The 18,114-nt window shown below is 38.2% G+C and overlaps 2 protein-coding genes across 4 annotated transcripts in view; one reads left to right on the plus strand and one right to left on the minus strand.

The window, feature by feature from the left end:
• Positions 1-12,290, minus strand: part of SMC6 (structural maintenance of chromosomes 6) — a 79,293-nt gene extending 67,003 nt beyond the window's left edge. Inside the window, exons 1-3 of one of the 2 annotated variants that reach the window (XM_078444960.2) lie at positions 12,121-12,290; positions 4,089-4,231; positions 1,818-1,935 (exon numbers count right to left, since the gene is read on the minus strand). In XM_078444960.2, coding sequence (XP_078301086.1) covers positions 1,818-1,935; positions 4,089-4,226 — 256 coding nt within the window. In that variant the 5' untranslated portion in view covers positions 4,227-4,231; positions 12,121-12,290. The remainder of the gene's footprint in view (positions 1-1,817; positions 1,936-4,088; positions 4,232-12,120) is intronic. The other variant, XM_078444959.2, reaches the window with a different exon arrangement.
• Positions 12,291-12,426: 136 nt separating this feature from the next.
• GEN1 (GEN1 structure-specific endonuclease) overlaps positions 12,427-18,114 on the plus strand; it is a 37,024-nt gene continuing 31,336 nt past the window's right edge. For both annotated transcript variants that reach the window (XM_078444961.2, XM_078444962.2), the window contains exon 1: positions 12,427-12,879. The gene's annotated coding sequence lies outside the window, so the exon portion shown is untranslated. The remainder of the gene's footprint in view (positions 12,880-18,114) is intronic.

The following is an 18,114-nucleotide window of genomic DNA, read 5'->3' on the forward strand; positions in this document are numbered from 1 at the left end:
CTGAATTTATCTAATCTTTATCATAATTTATAATTTATAATAAATTTAATAATAAATTAAATTAATTTAAATAAATTAAATTAATTTTATAATAAAATTATCATTTTATTCTAATTTAGGTATGATTTACTTTTCCACAAATTCACAGAAGCCAGAAACTATTTTTAACAACCGCTGAATGCAAGCAAGCTCCACAGGGACAGGACGTTGTCTGGTTTATTCAACGTGATACAGCCAATAGTGGCCCATAATAGGCACTCTGGTATTTATTGAATGAATAAATGAACTTCAATATGAAAAAAAATCATCAGTCATACAGATAAATGTTTCTATGTAATATTTTGACAACTCTTATTCCTAATTTGATTATTCATTTGCTAACTTTCTGAAAAGTATACTTCTTTTGACTCTAACATATAAAATAACACAAGCTGAAATTTCAATATCTAAACAATTACCCAGAATATGCAATCATTTTCTGAACTCCACAATCAACCAATTCAATCAACTCTTACCAGCCCATCATTTCCCACAACATACCCTAAATTAACCAAAATTCACCACTGGCTAACCTGACTTAGTTACTCGAATGCCTTTCAAGTCTCTGTTCTAAATCTCAACTTCGTTTCCAAATTCACTGCCTCCACTATTTGCATTATTTCTTCTTCTCTAAGTTTTAGTAATAAAATAACTATTTCAAAAGTTAAAAAAGAAGAAAAGACCTAATTGCAGAACCCACAAGTTTTTCCTTACTTCTTGTCCTGTGGGACCTCCCAGTAGCACTAATCCCTCTGTCCATTCTCTCCTTCTGAAAACACTTTCCTCTGGACTGAATATACAGCAGGGGAAACAAAGAACAACTAAGCAGAATGTGGAGCTGCATTCACCTACTATCCTGTTCTAGCACCGTCACCAGCCATAGACTCTGGCAAGCTTCCTCTCCATGTACTGGTCAGTCAAGCTGTCGACAGCTCATGCCTGGCTGGTCCATCACAAAAGCTGCATAACTGGTCTTTCTAACCTCCATGCCTCTCCCCTTCTAATCCATTCTCCACAATGTGGCCACTTTGTTTCACAAATCTTGACCATGTCATCCCTTACTGACAAACTGTAATTGGTTCTCCACTGACTTCTGAATAAAACACCAAAATCTTTATCGTGGCATTCAAGATCCTCACCAGTATCACCTACGACAGGCCCCTCCAGCATCAGCTTCTGCCCCTCCCTACCATGTAGGATATGATAAAGCCATATGAGGCTGTTCACCATCATCCATGCACATCTATTTCTGCCCCTCCAAACCTCTGGTAATAAGCAATCTTCGCCTGGAACATCTCAGCCTCCTCTTCCCCAATGAGGCCTAAAGAATCTATAATTTTCATTCAAGTGCCACCATAAATACCACCTCCTCCTTAAGCTTTCATTGGCCACAGTGAGAAATAGTTTCTTTCTGGTCTGGATTCCCATGGCACTATACTTGTGCTCCATTATAACATTTAATAGATGTAAGACACAGGGCTGCCTTAATCACAATGAGGCTAGCTTGTCCACTCTTCTATGGTATGAACACCAAGGTAAAAGGAGTCAAAACAATAAGTAGGAAATGTTTATTCCTACTACATAAATAATGAACCTAGAGTTAACTTATTTTTTCTTAAAGTACAGAATAGCAGCAAATACTGAAAATATTCATGACCACAGTTTATAGATCCCAAACTTAGATTTATCAGCATGCACAATCACCTACTTTAAAAAGTTAGTGCATTCTAACTTCAAAATACTACTCAAAGTAAAGTAAGGAGGGCAAAAGCACTTACTTCCATTGTTGCCAACAACAAAGTTGACGTTAGAACCAAACTTAAAGGGTCCGAGCATTGAATGACACATGAAGTTTCTTAGCTGAATACTCTCAATTATTCCAACTTCTGCTGCAGTCTATTAACCAAAAAAAAAAAAAAAAAAAAAACAGAGAGAGAGCAAGAGACAGAGGGAGAAAACAATTATTAATCTGTCTAATAAACTCATTATACTCATCCAAGCATTTGGAGAAAGATCAGCAGTGTTACTAAAGAAAACAGTTATATAATAAGTGAATAATCTTAACTTCAATGAGTAAGATGAAATTAAATGGGAACCTTCAATGAATAACTACTCATTCTCAAGTCCTTAAAGGATCTAATAATTGTATTACATAGTTTCTTAATATGGACGATACTAACCTTTTGAGTCAGGTAATTTTTTGTTGGAGGGGGGCTGCTTTGCGATTTTGAGAATTTTAACAACATCCCTAGCCTCTGCCCAGTAGATGCTAGAAGCACACATCTACCTAAGTTGTGCCAATCAAAAATACATCCAGACGCTGTCCCCCAGGGGACATTTAAAAACTCTTAAAAAAAATAAAGTCTTGGGGCGCCTGGGTGGCTCAGTCAGTTGAGCGTCCAACTTCAGCCCAGGTCATGATCTCATGGTCCGTGGGTTCGAGCCCTGCGTCGGGCTCTGTGCTGACAGCTCGGTGCCCGGAGCCTGTTTCAGATTCTGTGTCTCCTTCTCTCTCTGACCTTCCCCTGTTCATGCTCTGTCTCTCTCTGTCTCAAAAATAAATAAACATAAAAAATTTTAAAAAAATAAATAAATAAAAAATAAAGTCTTTAAAAACTCCCTGGCTGTCTTCTTTTGGATGCCATCTTATTAAAAACCAGAAACATTTATATCCTTTTATAAGTAGAATATCAGAAATTATGGTTGAAGGTTTTTTAAAATAAACTTTTATTTTGATCTAATTGTAGATACAGTTGTAAGAAATAATACAGAGAGATCCTATGAATTCTTTATTCAGTTTCTGCCCATGGTAGTATCTTAAAAACTGTGGTACAAAATCACAACCAGGATACTGACACTGATAACAGTCAAGATACAGAACATTTCCATCACCACAAGGATCTCTTAGGTCACCTTTTATAGCTGATCCACATCCCACCCAATCCACTCCCACCTGAACCCCCAGTCCACTAATCTGTTCTCCATTTCTAGAACACTGTCATTTCACAAATGTTATAGAAATGTCTGTGGGGTACCTCGGTGGTTCAGTCGGTTAAGCGTCTGACTTTGGCTCAGGTCATATGTCACAGTTCATGGATTCAAGCCCCGCATCAGGCTCTGTGCAGACAGCTCAGAGCCTGGAGCCTGCTTCGGATTCTGTGTCTCCCTCTTTCTCTATCCCTCCCCTGCTCCTGCTCTGTCTCTCTCTCCCACACACTCTTTGTCTCTCAAAAATAAATAAACATTAAAAAAATAAAAATTGAAAAAAAAAGAAATGTCTATTGTCACCTACATCAGGAGGTCACTGCTAACTAGTATTTCATGGTATGGATGTACCACAGTATTTAACCATTCACTCACTGAGTGACATCTGGGTTGTTTCAGTTTGGGCTATTACAAATAAAGCTGCTATAAACATTCATGTATAGAATTCTGTGTGAAAGTATATCTTCATTTCTCTGGGACAAATGCTGGGTTATGTGGTAGACAGGTGTGTGTTAAATTAAAAAAAAAAAAAAAAAAAAAGCCAAGCTATTTTTCAGTGTGGCAGTATCATTTTACATTCCCACCAGCAATATATGAATGATCCGGTTTCTCTGTATCCTTGCCAGCATTTGAAGTTGTCGTTGTTTTTAATTTCAGTCAGTCTGATGGGTGTGTTGTAACATTTCATTGTGGTCTTCTTAATTTGCATTTCCTCAATAATAAATGATGTTGAACATCTGTCATGTCATTGTCATTTTGAAGCCTGCAGGGTCAGTGGTCATACCTACTGCTTCATTCCTGTTATTGGTAATGCCTTCTTTTTTTTTCTCTTTGTCAGTCTTACTAGAGGTCTGCCAAATTTATTGATCTTTCCAAAGAATAAGCTCTTTGTTTTAAGGGTTTTCCTAAATGTTTCTAATAATTCACATAAACTTCAGAATTAGTTACATTATTTTACCTTAGTTTTTTAAAAACTATACTGCTTTTCCTGACATTGAATTATCAAGAATATGACATATAAGCCAAACATGAGAATCAGGCCAATCCAAAAATTTTGCACTTACCAAAGTAGAGGTACCATTTGTGAAAGAAACCGTACATTCATCTTCATCACCATCTTTGTCAAAGTCATCCAACTCTTCTTGTCTTGGTCTTTTGGCATTTTCAGGAGAGAAGAAATTTTCTTCCTTTCTTTTGGCCATCAGGTCTGAACATGTATTAGAGTAACAATGAAGTAAAATAAGACAAAGCTTAAGTTTTAAGTACTACGTCCATTCGTTTTTAGTTAAAAAAAATAAACATATCATCTGTGCAGAGGAAGAGGGCCATGAGACAAAAAACACAAGCGGCCACTTGAGGCTGGAAAGGCAACCAAACAGATTCACCCCTTGAGTTTCCAGAAAGGAACAGCCCTACCGCCACCTTGATTTTAGCGCTCGGCGCTGCAGCAGACTTCTAGCCTGCAGAAGTATAAGACAAAAAGTTTATGTTGTGGCTTTTTAAAATCATGTGCACATGCCACACTAGTTGATTTTACTTCAGAGTTATTCACGGCCAAGATTTTATGGATATGGGCCTCCCTAAATGTTTTAACTACTGAAACTCACAAAAGGTAAAAACTCTTATTTGTGAGACTCTGTTTTCTAGTTTCCTAGATCTATTAATAGAGATGCCATAATGTCTTCTGAAAGTTTTCCAAAGCAATCATCCAATTTTTCAGATAAAAGCATTAATTTTAAATTAATTTCCCAAAGAAGTATATCTTGAAGCCATGTTGCCTAGTATCAGTAGTTTCCCTTAATTGTTCCCTAAAGAAACAAGCCATGCTATTTTTTCCAATGTACTATAAAATTTATGCCTAGAAAATTAATGTATTTAAAATCAGACTAAACTTTTTGAACATATAAATACTGCACCTCAAGTCAAAGCTGACGGTCTGTGATTAAAATTAAATGTTATGAGTCATTTGATTGTTACTTTCATTGTTCTCTCTAAAATACACTTAAGACTTATAATGATATGCACCTAATAACTATTTGCTAAATAAATGGAGAGAAAATCCATAACATAGGTAATCAAAAATGTCTAAGATACAAGGAAAGAATATGTAGAATGGTTCTAGTCTCTACCTAAGTCCACCAAGGACTGTATACCATAGCAACCAGGTTTGCACCAGGTACCTGGGCAGCAAGAGAGTAAATGAGGTTTTCTCTCTCTTGATTTCGGACTGAAGGATTCCAGTCAGTCCTCACTACAGATGATAGCCATATGTGATGATATATGCACACAGGGTAACAAAGCAGTCTTTGTGTGTGTGTGTGTGTGTGTGTGTGTGTGTGTGTGTGTGTCAGAAGGGTGGGGGGCTAGTGGAGTGGTGTTCCAAAGAGAGTATGAAGTAGATGTGTAGGAACCAGAATGGGGCCTCTAGAGAAAGTATGTGAGCGACAAAAGGAGGGTAAGGGAGAAAGAGATATCCATATATGTGTTTAATTTTTTAATCCACTGCTTTCCAAAATTATACTGACAGAACTGATCTGGCAGAAATATGAAATATCTATACATATTATGGAGGAACTGGTTTGGGGAACTATCTTTGTTAGGCTGTGTTATTTTGATAATGTATACCTCGTTAAATGAACTAAGTGGTTTTCCCATCCTTTTAATGCTCTGAAATCACTTCAACTGCGTGACACATTAAATGTTTTTTTGAAAGTAAGAAAGAACTAGGCTAGGGGCACCTGGATGGCTCAGTTGGTTAAGTGTCCAACTTCAGCTCAGGTCATGATCTTGCAGTTCATGAAATTGAGCCCCACCCCCACCTCGCATCAGGGCTCTGCTGACAGCTCAGAGCCTGGAGCCTGCTTCAGATTCTGTGTCTCCCTCTCTCTCTGCCCCTCCCCCGTTTGCACTCTGTCTCTCTCTCTCAAAAATAAACATTAAAAATTTTTTCTTAAGAAAGAAGTAGGCTGAAAGCTATTAGAAAGTAGAGCTATTAGTAAGTAGAAAGTTTGAAAGTTAACTTTATGAAATCATTTACATTTCTTTCTTGTATACTGGTTTTAACAGGTTTACAATAACCTCTTGAATCAATTTTTCTGTAATTTTATTTTCAAAACATTGATATAATGTGAACCCTCACACTTACGAGACAAGATTACCTTATGTTTTGTAAAATCCTCATCAGTAGTCATGACTCCTTTCATGCAAATTATATTTAATTAAATTTTGAAATATTTTCTCTAAAAATTAGGTCTTTATCAAATCAAGGGTTTTCTTTAATGGGAATATTTTAATGTTTATTCATATTTCTTATACAACCAAATTTTAGGGATATTCAGTGTGAGTCTAGAGTTCAATCTCTCATTCTTTCTCCCAAAATGCCAAGTTAAAAAAGAAATCAGAGACTTCCACTTCCAGGAAAATGGAATAGATACACTTTTCCCTGTTTCTCCTGCTTAGTAAAACTAAAAACTTTGGAAATCATATATAAAACAAACATAAGACAACTCTGAATGAGAAGGAAGTAGATTGGCTAGGAACCTCAGGACCCAAGGAATGACATCAAGGTAAGTTCCCAGAGTTTTTGTTTTGCTTTAAATATCCCAGACTTGGAGAAGACAGCAACTGGGGAAATACCAACAGGTGCATGGGAAAAAAAGACCTAATAAAAGCTTCCTCTCTCTAGCCAAAGGACCAGGCAGCCTGACAGCACAGAAAGCTTTTAGACAATAATTGCTCTATTCCAGCCAAAAACCACGAAAAAAAACTGTGGCGCCTCCTTCTACTCCCCCAATGACACACACTTTAGCAAAGGTCAAGTGGGTAGCCTGGACCTTATAATGCCATAAGAAGGCATCTCCATATCCCATTTGGGCCAGTGTCAGAGAACGTTACGTAGGCCAAATAGGGAGTCATGATAATGGGTGTCCATGGAGCCCGCCTAGAGAGCCTAGGTGTCCACCTTGATCAGGCAGTAATAGGTTGCTACTTACTCCCACTCCCGGTTGGATGGTGTCTCATGAGACCTTTTACTACCACCCAGAGAGGTAAAGAGACCACCCCCCAAAAGCGTACGAAAACCATGTGGAGAGCCAAAATTCCCACTCATACCAGCAGTCACTATGGCTAAGAAAAGAGCTCTGGTACAGTTCTACACCTCTGAGTCTTAGTGTCTACAGCTTAATACCATAGGGCAGAAGTTCTCAAAGGATGTGGTCAATCTCTTCAAAAGTACTAAGGATCTCAAAGAGCTTTTTGCTTACGCCTATCAATATCTATCATACTGTAAATTAAAACCGAGAAACTGTTAAGCCAAAGAACACACATGTACACATTCTGTCAGTCCTCAAAGCAATGACATCACCACGTCTCATAGCCTCTGGAAAACTCCATTCACTCATAAGTGAATGAGAGTGAAAAAGGCAAATAATATCTGACTATTATTATGAAAATTGTTTGACTTTGTTGACCCTTTGAAAGAGTCTCAAGGGTCCCTGGGCCACAGTCTGCAAACTGCTTAGTGCAGACGATACTGTAAGTAATCCATGACACGATGCCATAAATTATAAGGCGTAGCTAGCAAGCAATTAAGTTAGAGCAGCAGAGAAGAAGCCAACCATCAAATAACTTACAGACTTGATATTCAATGTGTGGTCCAAGGACCAGCAAGTAGCATTTACATCTCCTGGAAATGTATTAGATATCCAGAATCTCAGCCCCCTTCCTAAATCAAATGAATCAGAATCTTCATTTCTAACAAAATCTTAGGAGATTCTAAAGAAGAACCGTTATAAATAACATTTAAAAACTTGGCCTTTATCTTATCCTGAAGGCAATGAAGAATTAAATCATGGTAAAACAAATACCATCTAAAAGGTGTATTAGATAATCCGAAGGACATTTAACCTAAACAAATCCCTGAGATGATATTAGCATTAGTCACAATCACATAAGAGTCAACATCTCTTTTATAAATAATTGAATGTTAATGTTGAATCTCTCACACAAGTCAAAACTTGAAAATCCAACATATTTCTCAAACTATTTAACAAGAGTCAATGTCTGTTAGTTTCAGCTTGTTGCTAACTTACATTTCCTGGAATATCACCATGCCATTATTTTCCCCAAAATATCTCTTTTCTCCCACCCGTCCTCTATCTCCTTAATTACTGAGCAATAATTTATTTATTGTAGAAGAGCAAAAATGAAGCATTACTGTTTGGTTTTCCCCACATTAAATGTCCCTTTACATACTGTTTTTATTAATGCCCAATAATGATCCTGCAGTAAGCAGGCGCTCAGACATCAGCTGACTGATTTTTAGTATTTTACCATTAAAAAAATGGCAGTTTTTTAAGTAAAACTGGGGGAGGGAGATGACGTAGGTAAATGTGATAAGCTTCTTACAATGAATGTGAGATTCTGTACTACACAGAAGATGGTGTGCAACATGATGACGATGTGTTTTATTTGCTGCACTTGGCCTAGGATTTGCAGTTTGCTATTAGGTTGCCATGGTAACATGCATCAGACACCAAAGGATTCTACCTTTTAAAATAGGAATCACTTTGTAATTTAATGATAATGAATTTTTAAAAACACATATGAATGTCCTGAGCATTAGATACAAGTTAATACAATAAAACTGTTTCCAAAAGGCTAAAGAGACATAAAAACAGATGCAAAGAAAAATACTTCTAATATTCTGATATACACACAAAATGGAAAACATCTCCTCTGGGACTTTTAATACATCCATAAAAGCTCATTATGTGTTTATTTACAATCAAAAAAAGTCAGAATTAAGGAACATCTCTCTCCCTCACAGGAAGCAAATCAGAGTAGAATAGTAACAAATATGCAACTATCAATAAAAAATAAGTTCAAGAAGAAAAATCAATAAGCAAGAGTTCATTATAGCAAATAAGTGAACTGGAAATCTAATGGATCAAATACACTTCAACAGGATTTTAAATTCCTAAATTTTAGATTTTATTGTGATCCATATAATAATTCATACTTCTCATTAATATCCAAGTAGGGACTAACAGCAGTGAGAACAGACATAACAGAACTGAAATTATCAATAGGAAATAGAGGTTAAAAATAACGGCAGAGGTGCCAGGGTGGCTCAGTCTGTTAAGCATCAGCTCTTGATTTCCGCTCAGGTCAGTGCTCTCAAGATTTGTGAGATTGAGCCACACACCCAGCTCTGCATTGACAGCACAGTGCCTGCTTGGAATCTCTCTCACCTGCTCTCTCTCTCTGCTCCTGTCCCACTCACTTGCACACACTCTCTCACAAAAATAAAGTTAAAAAATAATAATAAAAAAAAAAATAAAGGCAAATTGCTGCTGTATCTGAATCTGCAGTGGACTGTGTTTACCTCATCCCCAATTCTGCCCCTCTCACCGCCACCAACATCCTCAATTCTGCATTAAACAATCTCATTTTAAATGTAATGAACTCATTAAACACACTGCTTGAGATATATCATAAAATCATAAGACATGATAAATATTTAAGTGAAAAAATTCATAAGTCCACCTATCAAATAACTCAGATCAGCAAAACTGGGAAATACTAAGCACAGCATTTCAGATAATAAAATGTGAACACTCAGATATATGTTTTAGAAACATCCCTGTGGCCTCAGTATAAAAGGAAGATGAAAGAGAGAGGGAGAATAGAGGCGAAAGAGACAGCCTCGAAAGGATGAGGGGCACTGAACAAAAGTAGTGGCAATATCAGTAATGAAGGAACAGAAGAAATCAAGAGATTTAAAAGTATGAGTAAAGTGGGGAAGTAGAAGTAACATTTGTTGAATATCTCCTTTAATCCCCAACATTTTTTAAGTACTGTCCTTATTTTACAAAAGGGGATATTGAGGCTCCATAAGACATTTTGCCCAGGTCTGTGTAGCTATAAATTATCAGAGCTCAGATCTAAACCCAAGTTTGTCAAAACCCAAAGTCAAACCTCTTCAATGCCCAGGTTCCTCCAGGCATGAACAACTGAGTTTGTTTATAGGTAGTGAAATTGGATATTAATCTACCCATCTTCTTATCTATTTTTTGTTAATGTATAAAAACTACAAAAAGGATTCTATTGTGATGTGTCCTTCTAATGTTGCTATTTGAGCCAATTAAAAATTGGGCTTTATAAAATTCCATCTCGTGTTTCATTTTTGGAAACAATCTTCACACAAGGCTAAATGCCATTATAAGTAGACAGAGCAGATCTGGAAAGAAAAGAAGTAAACAATACATTTATTTTATTTGGAAACACTGAGTTTGAAGCCATCCTAGGATACTGAGATGGTGAAGCCAATAGACAGTAAAATATACTCTGCAGTAGGGGTGGAATTGGAAGTGTTGCTAAGAAAGCTACAGAAATTATTTTGAATTTGGCCACTAGGGAAAGTATGTTGAATGAGAAAAGATGTATCTCATGTACTAGTGAATCAAAATGCTAACATTAATGTAAGTGACTATACTTGACCCTCAGTTACCTGGACTTACGAGTGTATGTGTATACAGAAGTGTAACAGGTAATTATGCCTTAAATATAATGCATACTACTATGGTAAAATTTTGAGTTACTTGTTTATTGATTCCTGAGAGTAAGTCAAGTATAGCTTTGGTTAATTTTCCTAACTTAGGTCTAAAAATGGTAAGTCGAGATTTAGGCAGGTTTTATATAAAATTCTACATCTAGACACTCAGTAAAATAAAACTTTGGGGAATAAAAACAGATTCTTACTTTAACAACTTTAATGTACCATTTGTAGTTACTTTTCTGCCAGGTTCAATACTAAATGCTTTATATTCATTACATATTTAACACACATATTGAAGAATCTGGCCCATTGGGTACTACAGCTATTTTCCTCCAATTACAGAATAAGAAATAAAACTTAAAGAGGTGATACCAATAAACTCTGGGTCACTCAACACTGGTTCTCTCATATAAAAACATGTTTTTTAAAGCAATATTCTAGTGATCTCCAAACTTTCTGTACGCCCACCCATTCAGGAAAAGAAATTTGGAATACACATTTTGACATAAAATTATCACTCTGTGTATTTCACACAGTACTAGAACGAGATAAAGTAAATCTAAGTAGAAGTTCTAATATGTTCCCTCCCACCCACACGCCCGTGGAACTACCTGCAGTCCACTGTACAGGATACTGAATTTTTTTTTTTTTTATTTTGCTATTGACTACTTTAAACGACTATATAGCAGCCATCTAAAAGTTAGGGAGTTTGGGCGCTTTTTCCCCCCCTTAGAATATACATTCCGGAATACCTTGCCTTTAAAACACTCGCTGTTAATGAAATATACACAAAACATACACCAAGTAATAAGCGCTCACATAAATTCTGCCTTCAGGGTTTAAAAACAAAATAGTTGATTTTTCCAAGAATTATCAGTTTTATCTCAAGTCGTATTGGTCCTACAGCCCTTTCTCTATCCTTGACTCTAGTATTCCGCAATTCCCAGTCGCGATTCTTCTCCAGTTTATTTCCACAAGGGGGAAAAGAAATGCCATCATAAAACCTCCAAACGTTACATTTTACTTTTTCTAGATAATACAGCCTGCGTTGTCATGAAGCTGGGATTTAACAACAAATCCAATTTAAGTGCTATTTGCATACATCTCGTAAACAGACGTAGTAGCTGCCGGTGAGGGTATCAGATTCGCTCTAAGAGCCGGAAGTCCGAGCCCACCCTCCCTCCTGACCCCATCCCCTCGAGCAAGTCTTCTAAGCCTGAATGCAGCTTGGGGCCGGGCGCCGGGTCCAACAGCCAGGGCCAGGATTTCTCAGCCCCGTCGGCGGAGCCGCCCGAGGAGGGGCTCAGCTGCAACGGGCAAGTTTCCCGCGGTTCAGGGGACCTGTGTCGCCCGCAGAGACAGCCCGAAAATCCGCGCCGGCCGGCTGGTCCGCTCGGGCCCGCGGGGATACCCTGGACACCGCAGCAGCTCCGCTGACCGAGCCGCCGCTAGGTGGGCTGTGGGGCGCCGGCTAAGGGGGTAACGACAGGGGATGGATCCGGAGCAAGGGAGAGCGACAGCGCGCGCCCTCACCTTACCTCGAACAAGTCGAAGTCTTCCCCAAGGAACACGATCAGCGCGGCTGTCGCGGTGCAGCGGGACGCTAAGGACACCCTGGGTCGTCTCGGCCTCGGCTGGCCACCGTTGGCCCGCCGGGAACCGCGCGCCCGCGGTGGGAGAAGGCAGGAGCCTAGCTGCCCGGGCGCCCACCGCGGGACACTACGCGCCTGCGCCCCGCCCCCCCCCTCCCGCCAGGGCTCTGCCCGCGCGTGCGCGTTTCAGGGTTTTCGCGCCACTAGCGTCTAAGAGGAGGGGCCGGAAGTGCTCCTCGGCGGGCGGGGAAGCTGGTAGGCACGCAGGGCTCGGCTGCGGCGAGACTTGAGGGGCCGGGTGATTTGCCTAAGTGAAAGGGAAGAGAACTCGGAGTACCCCGGCAACAGTTCCAAGCATGCGTAGAGCCGACCGGCTAAAAGCCAGAAAAGCCTAGAGAGAGACTGGTCGCGGAAAGGGGACGGTTACTTCCCGGAAGAGGCGGGGCCACTGAGAGAAGGCGCCGAATTAGAAGTGATTGTGGCGGCTTCCCGGGTTGGGGTGCTGAGTCCCAGACGTTAGTCTTTGCTTAGCGAAAAAGGTAGAGAACTTTTCCTTTTCTTTTTTTTTCCACTTAAGTTTTTAAATTTTTTTTTATTTTAGAAGAGAAAGTTTGGAAACTTGGAGGCCGCAGTAGTTAGGATTCAGGCCAAACTAGTAAATGACGGAGGGGCGTCTTCCAAAACCAAGGAGAAAAGGTTGTCCGGGTAAGTCCCGCGGACCGTGGAGAGGCGGCCCTGCCCGCCTTCCTCTGGCTCCTTTGAAAAGCCGGGTTAGGGGCGCTCCTGCGAACCCTGGTCAGAGGCTCGGCTGGGAGTACGGTGGGAGAGCCGCCTGACCGCGCTCTGGCCTTGCGTGCCTGGCCGCTGGCGGCTCCGCAGAGGCGGATGGCCCCTGGATGTCCTTCCTTCCCGCACAATGGAGCAAACGCCCACGCCCGGTTCTAGGCCGAAGCGGGCAAAGTCGTACTGGAGTGTTCCTTTTTCCTTGTTAACGTTGTGCTCTGAAAATACATAATAGCAATTACCTGAAAGCATTGTGGTTGTTTACAGCCTTCCCCCCCCCCGCCCCTCCGCACTGGCCTATTATTGTAAACCCACCCAATAAATATCGGAACTAATTAAGTTTTAAGTTCCTTGACGTAACTTTCAGGGATGTTCTCAGCCCGTCATTAAACCTACCTCTTCTCTTCTGCCTTTACACAGCTCTTCAAGAGTTGGGTTGATCTAGTTAAATAATCTACTTTATTTACTCCACAGCCTCCCGTTGTAGATAGGAAAAAGTGGCATTTACCGCTACCCCACTTCACCCCCAAATAGATGATAAATTTCTCATCCCCAGTAATGAAATTCCTTCCATCGAAGTCACCTTTTGCCTCTAAAGATAATCAAATGTATATCATATTCCCAGTGTGGCCCTTGCATGAAAAGTAGGACCTGGTCAGACTACGCTAAAACCCTAGCTCACTCATAATACCCCTGCCTGTACTTGACACATTGTTGTAATTCTCTTTTCATCTCTACTCTCAGTTGCCCTCCTGGGGTCTTTAGATGCAGGGCTTTATCTTTCATTATTGTATCTCTAGCATCTAGAGTTCCTGGTACATAGTGGACATTTAATAAAGATTTATTGATAACTATAAGTTAAGCCGGGTATATTATCCTTCAAAGTTTAAGCTAAATTCATATGAAAATAAAACTGAAGAAAATTAAACTAGCATCAGTTAGTGAAATTATGTAGTAAACCCATACAATTCAGTCTTGTACTTAAATAAACTATTTGCCTATCTTTATATGAAAACAGTCTTGAAATAGAATTGGGAAACTTAAAGTATGTTTTGCTTTATTGCTACAAAGTTTTTTCCCTAATGTTTTTGCTTAAAACTTAAATAAAATTGGAAAACTGTTGGCCTAACAAAATGTGTATTTTGCATAAATCTAACCACTGACCTCTGTTTATGTTCTTTAAAATTTGATTCATTAGTGAAATTAGCAAGGTTCTGTGCTTTTCTCACCTCATTCAGTTTTATAATTAACCAATAAAAGCTTATTAGCTCTTAAGGAAGTTTTAGGAGCATAAATTGATTTATGGGCACCATATGGTTACATCAAAGGATTTGTTTTGTTTTAACCTGAAGTGGATTCTTGAGCCCTTTCTTTAAATTAGAAATTCATGTTCTTTCTGTCAAGCAATACTAACGAATATCGAGTGATTTTATTTTAGTACCAACTGACCCAAAATTGGTCATGAGATTCAAAGGATATTAGAGTTTTATAGTTCATCTGGTTTCCTACCTCTCATTTTGTAGATGGGTTGGTTAAATGTCTTCCAAGGTCATACAGCTTCAGTATCCCAAGACCAAAATCCTAGGTTTCCAATCCCAAGTCTAATGCTCTTTCAGTAAATTAAATAAATTGAAGCCACTAATACATTATATAAAGTTATTTGCTAGCGTTATTCTGATGTTTTTGATTCATGTAAGTATTCTTGTGTCACTTTAATTCTTAGCAATTGTTAATATGTTAAAGAGAATTTATATGTAATTTATATTGACTGCATGATCAGATTGATGTCAGTAAGATTATCACATTATAAAATATGGGAGTAGACACCAAATCCCACACCACAAATTTTTTTAATTGTACCCTATTAAAAAATAAGGGAAAATTATATGTAGTTTTGGGTGAGTTTGATAATATGTGGTATTTAAATTTTACTTAATGCTGAGCTATTTTAGAGTAACCTCATCAGGTTGATCATGACCTCATTCAGAAACCATCTGTTCTATCTTTGAGTGTAGTTGCACTTGAATATCTTAAAAACTGTTGCGTTCTGTCCCTTTTGAAACTTTACATACGTTTACAATCTTCCCATTGCAACTTAGTGTTCAGAGGAAGCATTGGTGCAAAGAAGTGGAAAACAATAGATGATTAGAATAGAAATTTTGTATTAACTACATTCTTAAAACATGTGGTGGTGGTGTTTTTCATAAAATACACATTTCACATAATTTTGCCCTTTCAGAACTATTGGGATATTCTTTTTATATATTCTGCTTCTATGAGTGATTTTCAAAAAACATGCATTTTAAACTTAACCAATTTAGATCATAGGTCTAATGAAAATAATCCTAAAAATAGTATTTTAAAATAATGTACTGCATGTAGAACACTTAATGTAATTCTACATTAATATTTTTTGCATTGTATAACTGGCTATAAGATGTCAGCATAAGTAAATTAACATGTACAAACAGGAAGATGATTTTAAAGCATATGCTTTAGATTTTCAAACAGGATCACTCTGGCTTCTATGAAAACAGTCGTTTTCATACAAGTGGAAGGTTGTAAAAAGTAGAAGCAGGGAGGCCAGTTGGGTGACTGTTACAGTTGTATACAGGAAAACGCAGGGCAGGGGGGGACTATCATTAGAAATAGGGATTTAGGATATATTTTGGAGGTAGAGGACTTGCTGATGGAATGGGTGTTGGGGACCCAAGTAAAGAGAATCAAAAAGGACGGCTAGGTTTTTGGCCTAAGCAACTGGATATTGTGGAGAGATAAGTAAAACAGTTCTGGGGAGAGATGAAATCAAGAGTTGGATGCATGTTATGCATCCATGTGAGGGCAAAGTAGGCAATTAGATGTTCTAGTTAAGAGCTCAGTGGAGATGTCCGATGAAGTGGGAAAAATATTATTAGGGAGAGTTCATTATATATTATTAGAAGAGTTCATTATAGACTCTTCAAAGGACACTCAGCAGTAATGTCCTTTCTGGTGTAGTCTGCCTCTAACTGATTCTAAAAATATTCTTCCTATAATTCCTTTTGCTCACTTTCCATATCCCATGCCCACTCCCAATCCTTTTAACATGTTGCTTGGCATAGTTCTAATTCATTAGTAGTAGTAGTAGTAGTAGTAGTAGTAGTAGTAGTTAAAAGTAGTCAAGGCTGTGTAGAGCCTTGCAGTAATTCAAGAAGGTCTAATAGAAGTTCATTAATGTAAAGTTACTCAGAGAAAAAAGATTTGTTGGGGCATGTCTAGCTCCTATAAAAATGTCCCCTTGATTCCTGTCATTCAGAGAAAATGGTCAAAAAGGCATATTTCACAATAGCAGCAATTCTTCCATGCTTATGAAAGAAACTGAGAGCATTACTACTTTATAGGAGTGTGCTTGGGGAGCACAAGAGAGATTCACCTTTTTCAAATCCATTTCAATAGATACACAGGGACTGTAGGTTAAGGGATCAAAGTGGTTTTAAAAGCTTTGAGATGGATTTTAAAATACGGTGACCAAAAAGATTGGCAACGAAAGAGACATTTTTCTGGAACATACCACATAACTCAGGAAAATTGGAGAAGAGAACACTTTAGCTCAAAGATAGTCAGATTTTGCTTTTCTGGAACCAACAGATAATTCTGCTACTCTTTTTCTTTTTGCCTACATTGTTCTTAACAGTTGTGTTTAAATAGCTGTAGTTATATTTTGTAGTCTTCACTCCCATTTTAATAAAGGAATAACTAAAACATGTTCTAGGTAGACGGTACAGGTATCTGTTCAACTACCAGTGCTGGTTGTTTTGTGACATAACTGTGATGGTCATCCTTTAAACCAGGTTTATTCTGACAGAAGAAAATAAAATAGCATGAAGAATTCAGTTTTAAGCATAATAATTATACTGAAAATACTATTTATGGGCTTAGTTAAAAGCCCTCTCTATGTTGCTTAAGGGATCCAATCTGTGGAATTTTAATGTTTTAGTAGAATTAATTCCAAGCTTACTTTTTTCTAGGCATGGCTGCCCTAGTGAGTAATATTCCATTAAAGTCTTTGCAAAACGTTCCTAATGTGCTTGAAATATTTAGAGGACAACAGTGTGTAATCAAGAGGCTGCCTCATCAATGTCTCTTTTCTTTCTACAGCCTTTGGAAGGAATACAATATGCATGGCAGTCCTTTACATAAATGTATGCTTATGTGTGCCACCGTAAACAACACTGCACAAGATGGCAATCTTTGTTCATTACATATATACTAGTAACATTATGTAGTGAATAATATTATGTAATATTAGTAAAATCATGTAATGAAGCTTTAGAGGTAAGACAAAAAGGAAGGAACTTGCAAACTGGAAAGGCCAGAGGAAAGGATGCACCTTGCCTAAGTTTTCATGACTAGCTCCTAGATGGTATGATAGAAACCGGAAAATGTGAGTCTCTCATCCCTAAAAAAGCCATACTGAAGTCAGATTTGATATCAGGTATTATATATTTGCAGAACTTTGCTTTTTGACTTGACCCATGAACTCTAGCCATATTTGGTCTCATAATTTTTAGGCAAAATGCAAACCATCTAAAGATTTCTTGTTTTATTTCCCCAACCTTTTACAGATAGGACCACATTAAAAAATATATATATATATGTTTATTTTTTGAGAGAGAGAGAGCAAGCTGGGGAGGGTCAGAGAGAGAGGGGGAGAAAACTCCCAAGCAGGCTGCACACTGTCAACACAGAGTCTGACATGGAGCTCAAACTCACAAACTATGGGATCATGACCTGAGCCAAAACCAAGAGTCAGATGCTTAACTTGGCTGAGCCACCCAGGTGCTCCAGATAGGACTACATTTTTTAAAACTTTTTTTAATTTGAGAAGTAATACATACATATGATTATTTAAAAAACTAGCACAAAGGAGAGTATACTTTGAAGAGTAATTCTTGTCCCCATTCCTGAACTATAGTCATCCCTGAAATATAATCTATGTTGTACCTGTTTTCACTTTAAAACTTGGAGATTGTACATGTAGATCTATCCCATTTTTTTGCTGCATCATCTGTTCTATTTCAACCTACCATAATTTATTAAAGATACTCCTCTATTGATGGACATTTGGTTCTGCTCATTGTTTCACTGTTACAAACAGTGCTACGGTCGATATCTTTT

This window comes from Panthera onca, chromosome A3 (assembly GCF_046562875.1).
Source record: "Panthera onca isolate mPanOnc1 chromosome A3, mPanOnc1 haplotype 2, whole genome shotgun sequence".
Taxonomy (NCBI): Eukaryota; Metazoa; Chordata; class Mammalia; order Carnivora; family Felidae; genus Panthera; species Panthera onca.